This window comes from Nicotiana tomentosiformis, chromosome 1 (assembly GCF_000390325.3).
Source record: "Nicotiana tomentosiformis chromosome 1, ASM39032v3, whole genome shotgun sequence".
NCBI classification, from domain to species: Eukaryota; Viridiplantae; Streptophyta; class Magnoliopsida; order Solanales; family Solanaceae; genus Nicotiana; species Nicotiana tomentosiformis.
Window position 1 is genome coordinate 18664081 of NC_090812.1, and position 3463 is coordinate 18667543.

Genomic DNA, 3463 nt, shown 5'->3' on the forward strand with positions numbered 1-3463 from the left:
ACTCATCATGTTTGCCTTTCCATTTGCCATGTCAATGGCTTCACCTGGAACATATAAAGGTTCTCCATCTTGATCATCATGTCTGTCCTTCTCACAGGAGAGGTGAGATTCATCAAATATCACATGTATACTCTCCTCAATACATTGAGTTCTTTTGTTGTATACTTTGTAAGATTTGCTTTGGGACGAGTATCCAGAAAGATTCCTTCATCACTTTTGGCATCAAATTTTCCAAGCGCTTCCTTGCCATTGTTGAGAACAAAATATTTGCAGCCAAATGTCCTCAAATACGTCAGCTTGGGCTTTCTTCCATTCAGCAACTCATAAGGTATTTTGTTTATAAGGGACCTGATCATGCACCTGTTTATCAAGTAACATGCAGTGTTGACTGCTTCTGCCCAAAAAAATTTTGCAATGCCACTGTCAATTAACATTGTCCTTGCCATATCTTTAAGAGTCATGTTCTTCCTCTCTACAATACCATTTTATTGTGGTGTTCTTAGAGCTCAGAAATTATGAGTAATGCCATTTTCGACACATAAATTCATCGAATTTGGCATTATCAAATTCTATCCCATGGTCAGATCTGATGCAAGTTACATTACCTCCCATCTTCACTTGGATCTTCTTGACAAAAGCAACAAATACTTGGAAGGTTTCATCCTTGGTTCTGAGAAACAGGGTCCAAGTGAATCTGGAGTAGTCATCCACTATCATAAAGATATATCTTTTTCCTCCTCTCCCTGTCACCCTCATAGGTCCACATAGATCCATATGAAGAAGATCAAGTGGCCTTGAGGTGCTAACTTCTTTTTGGGGCTTGAAAGAGGATCTGACATACTTTCCTTTTACACACGCATTACTTACCTTGTGTTCCTTGAAGCATGACTTGGGCAGACCACGAACCAGGTCCTTCTGGACTAGTTTGTTAAGTAGTGAAAAGCTTGCATGCCCCATCCTTTTGTGCCATAATTCGACATCATCATCAACAGCTCTTAGACAACTGAGATCACCACTATGCAGGGACTCAAAATCAGCAACATAGGTGTTCTTGTATCTCTTGGCCACTAACACCACTTCACCAGTCACAAAATTTGTGCATATTTTTGAAACAAATTCCACCTTGTTTCCCTTGTCACATATCTGAGAGACACTCAACAGGTTGTACTTCAGACCATTGACATAGTACATATTTTCAATGGAGTAAGAGAGTGACTTGTCAATCATTCCAACTCCCAAAATGTATCCATTTTTGCTATTTTCAAAGGATACACTCCCTCCTTGTAGTGCCTTTAGTGAAAGGAAATCGTTTGTACTTCTAGTCATGTGCTTTGAGCAACCACTATCCATATACCATTGTTGGCTGCTCCCCTTCACTGCTCCCTGCACAAGGAAATCAAAGGTTAGATTTAGGAACCTAAATAAGTTTGGGTCCCTTGTAATAAGAAAAAGGATGAATGAGAGTTCTTTTGGTCTAAGCAGGAATCATGCGTCTTTTATATGAGGGACCAGGTTCTCTATCAGTAGTTACCTTCTTAGCAAACACTTTGTTCTTCTGATGAGACTGAAACTTAGCCTTACAGGTTTCCTTAAAGTGCTAGTGTTACCACAGTGAGTGTAGAGCCATTGTCATCTCTACACTTGAGTGATTTTTCAAGATCACTCTTGACTCTACCTAGTTCTTCCTGAAGTTGTTTGTTCTTCTCAAGTTCAGCACACAGACTAGTTTTCACCGATTTTATCTGATCTTCAAGCCCAAGATGTATTTCATCCGCAACTTTCTTTCCCTTTTGAAAAATCTCATGCTTACCTTCTCCTTTTAGTTCCTCAATTGTATCATTTAGATCTACAACTATTACTAATAGATCATCTCTCTCATTCTCTATGCTAGCAACTATTTTGGTCAAGACATCTTTTTCTTCTTTCAAACTCTCAATAGTTTCTTTCAAATCTACCACAACGACTACTAGGTCATCTCTAGATTGTTCTGCTTCTCCTAATTCCATAAGTAGAGCATTTTTATCACTTATAAGACTGTGGTATGTATCTATTAACATATTTGCTAAATACATGAGTTTTTTAGGAGAATAAGATTTCAGATTTCTCTGAACATCCAGAAAATTTACCTCATCATCGTCGTCGTCGCCTTCATCATCATCAGATTGAGCCATCAAGGCAAAAATAGAGTCATACTCAGTTGTTTCACTTTCTACTACCATCATTGAATTGTCACCATGATTATTATCTTCTTCAAATTCGCTGGATGAGTCTCCCCATGCAGCAAGAACTTGCTTCACAACATTGTCAGCGACGTTCTTTCTCTTGAAGCGTTTATCAGGAACTGGGTTCCTCTTGGCTGCTTTGTCTGTGTTGTGCTTGAATTGATCTTACTTTAGGAGGGGACAGTCCTTGATGAGGTGTCCTGGCTTGCCACATTTATGACATAGGTCACAATTGTTTGGCTTGCTAGAACTGGCCATTTTTGGAATGCTTCCATTTCTGCTAACCATTTTCTGAAATCTTCTTGTCAAGTAAGCCATATCACCATCCTCACTACTTGAATCATTATTGTCTGTCTTGAGGAGCAGGTTCTTATCTCTTTGGGCTTCTTCTTTCATTGTCCTTCTTTTTCTTCATTTCATATATTTTCAGATTGCCAACAAGTTCATCAATGATCAGCTTCTGCAAGTCCTTTGCCTTTATGATAGCGTTCACTTTGCTTTCCCAGGAACTGGGCAGTACACTAAGTATTTTCCTGAAAAGTTTGTTTCTTGAAATAATTTCTCCAAGAGAGTGAAGCTCATTGATGATAGATGTGAATCGAGTATGCATGTCCTGGATGGATTCATCATCCTTCATCCTGAAGAGCTCGTATACAGTTGTGAGCATGTCGATCTTGGATTGCTTGATCTGTGTTGTTCCTTCGTGAGTTGTCTGGAGAGTTCCCCATATTTCTTTGGTAGACTGGCATGCCAATATCTTGTTGTATTCATCAAGACCAATGCCACAAACGAGAATTTTCTTTGCACGAAAATTCTTTTCTATGGCTTTTCGGTCGACGCCATTGAATTTTTTTTCTTGTTTTGGGAATGGTTACAGCAGGGTCGCCACTGGTTTTTGTGGGAACGAAGGGTCCATCATAGATGACGTCCCAGAGCTTGGAATCTTCAGCCATGATGAAGTCGTGCATCCTGATCTTTTACCATCCATAATACTGGCCATTGAACCTTGGTGGCCTGTAGGTAGACTGACCTTCTTCAAAGTTTGGTGGAGCAGCCGTGAGGATCCTTTATAGGTGTTAGCCTGATAGAAAGAACCTGCTCTGATACCAATTGATAGAATTCGAGGGTCCACCAAACTATATAGAGAACCGGGTTCTCTATTAGTTTCCCCAGATTACGCACACATAACAGTAAGTAAATGACACTGAGAGTTTTTAGGTGAAAAATTCCCAACTCACGGG

At 39.7% G+C, this 3463-nt stretch overlaps 1 protein-coding gene across 1 annotated transcript; it reads right to left on the reverse strand.

Moving 5' to 3' along the window:
* Positions 1-2592: 2592 nt before the first annotated feature.
* LOC138903823 (uncharacterized) lies at positions 2593-3175 on the reverse strand. The gene is made up of 2 exons (XM_070192409.1): positions 3098-3175; positions 2593-2979 (listed from the first exon to the last, which is right to left on the reverse strand). The coding sequence occupies exons 1-2, from the start codon at positions 3173-3175 to the stop codon at positions 2593-2595; spliced, it is 465 nt and encodes a 154-aa protein (XP_070048510.1).
* Positions 3176-3463: the final 288 nt, after the last annotated feature.

Bases quoted from the DNA above. Each gene is read 5' to 3' on its own strand.
- LOC138903823 (XM_070192409.1), bottom strand. From the start codon at position 3,175: ATGGCTGAAGATTCCAAGCTCTGGGACGTCATCTATGATGGACCCTTC. The intron at 2,980-3,097 runs GTAACCATTCCC...GAATACAACAAG, and splicing joins AAACCAGTGGCGACCCTGCT to ATATTGGCATGCCAGTCTAC.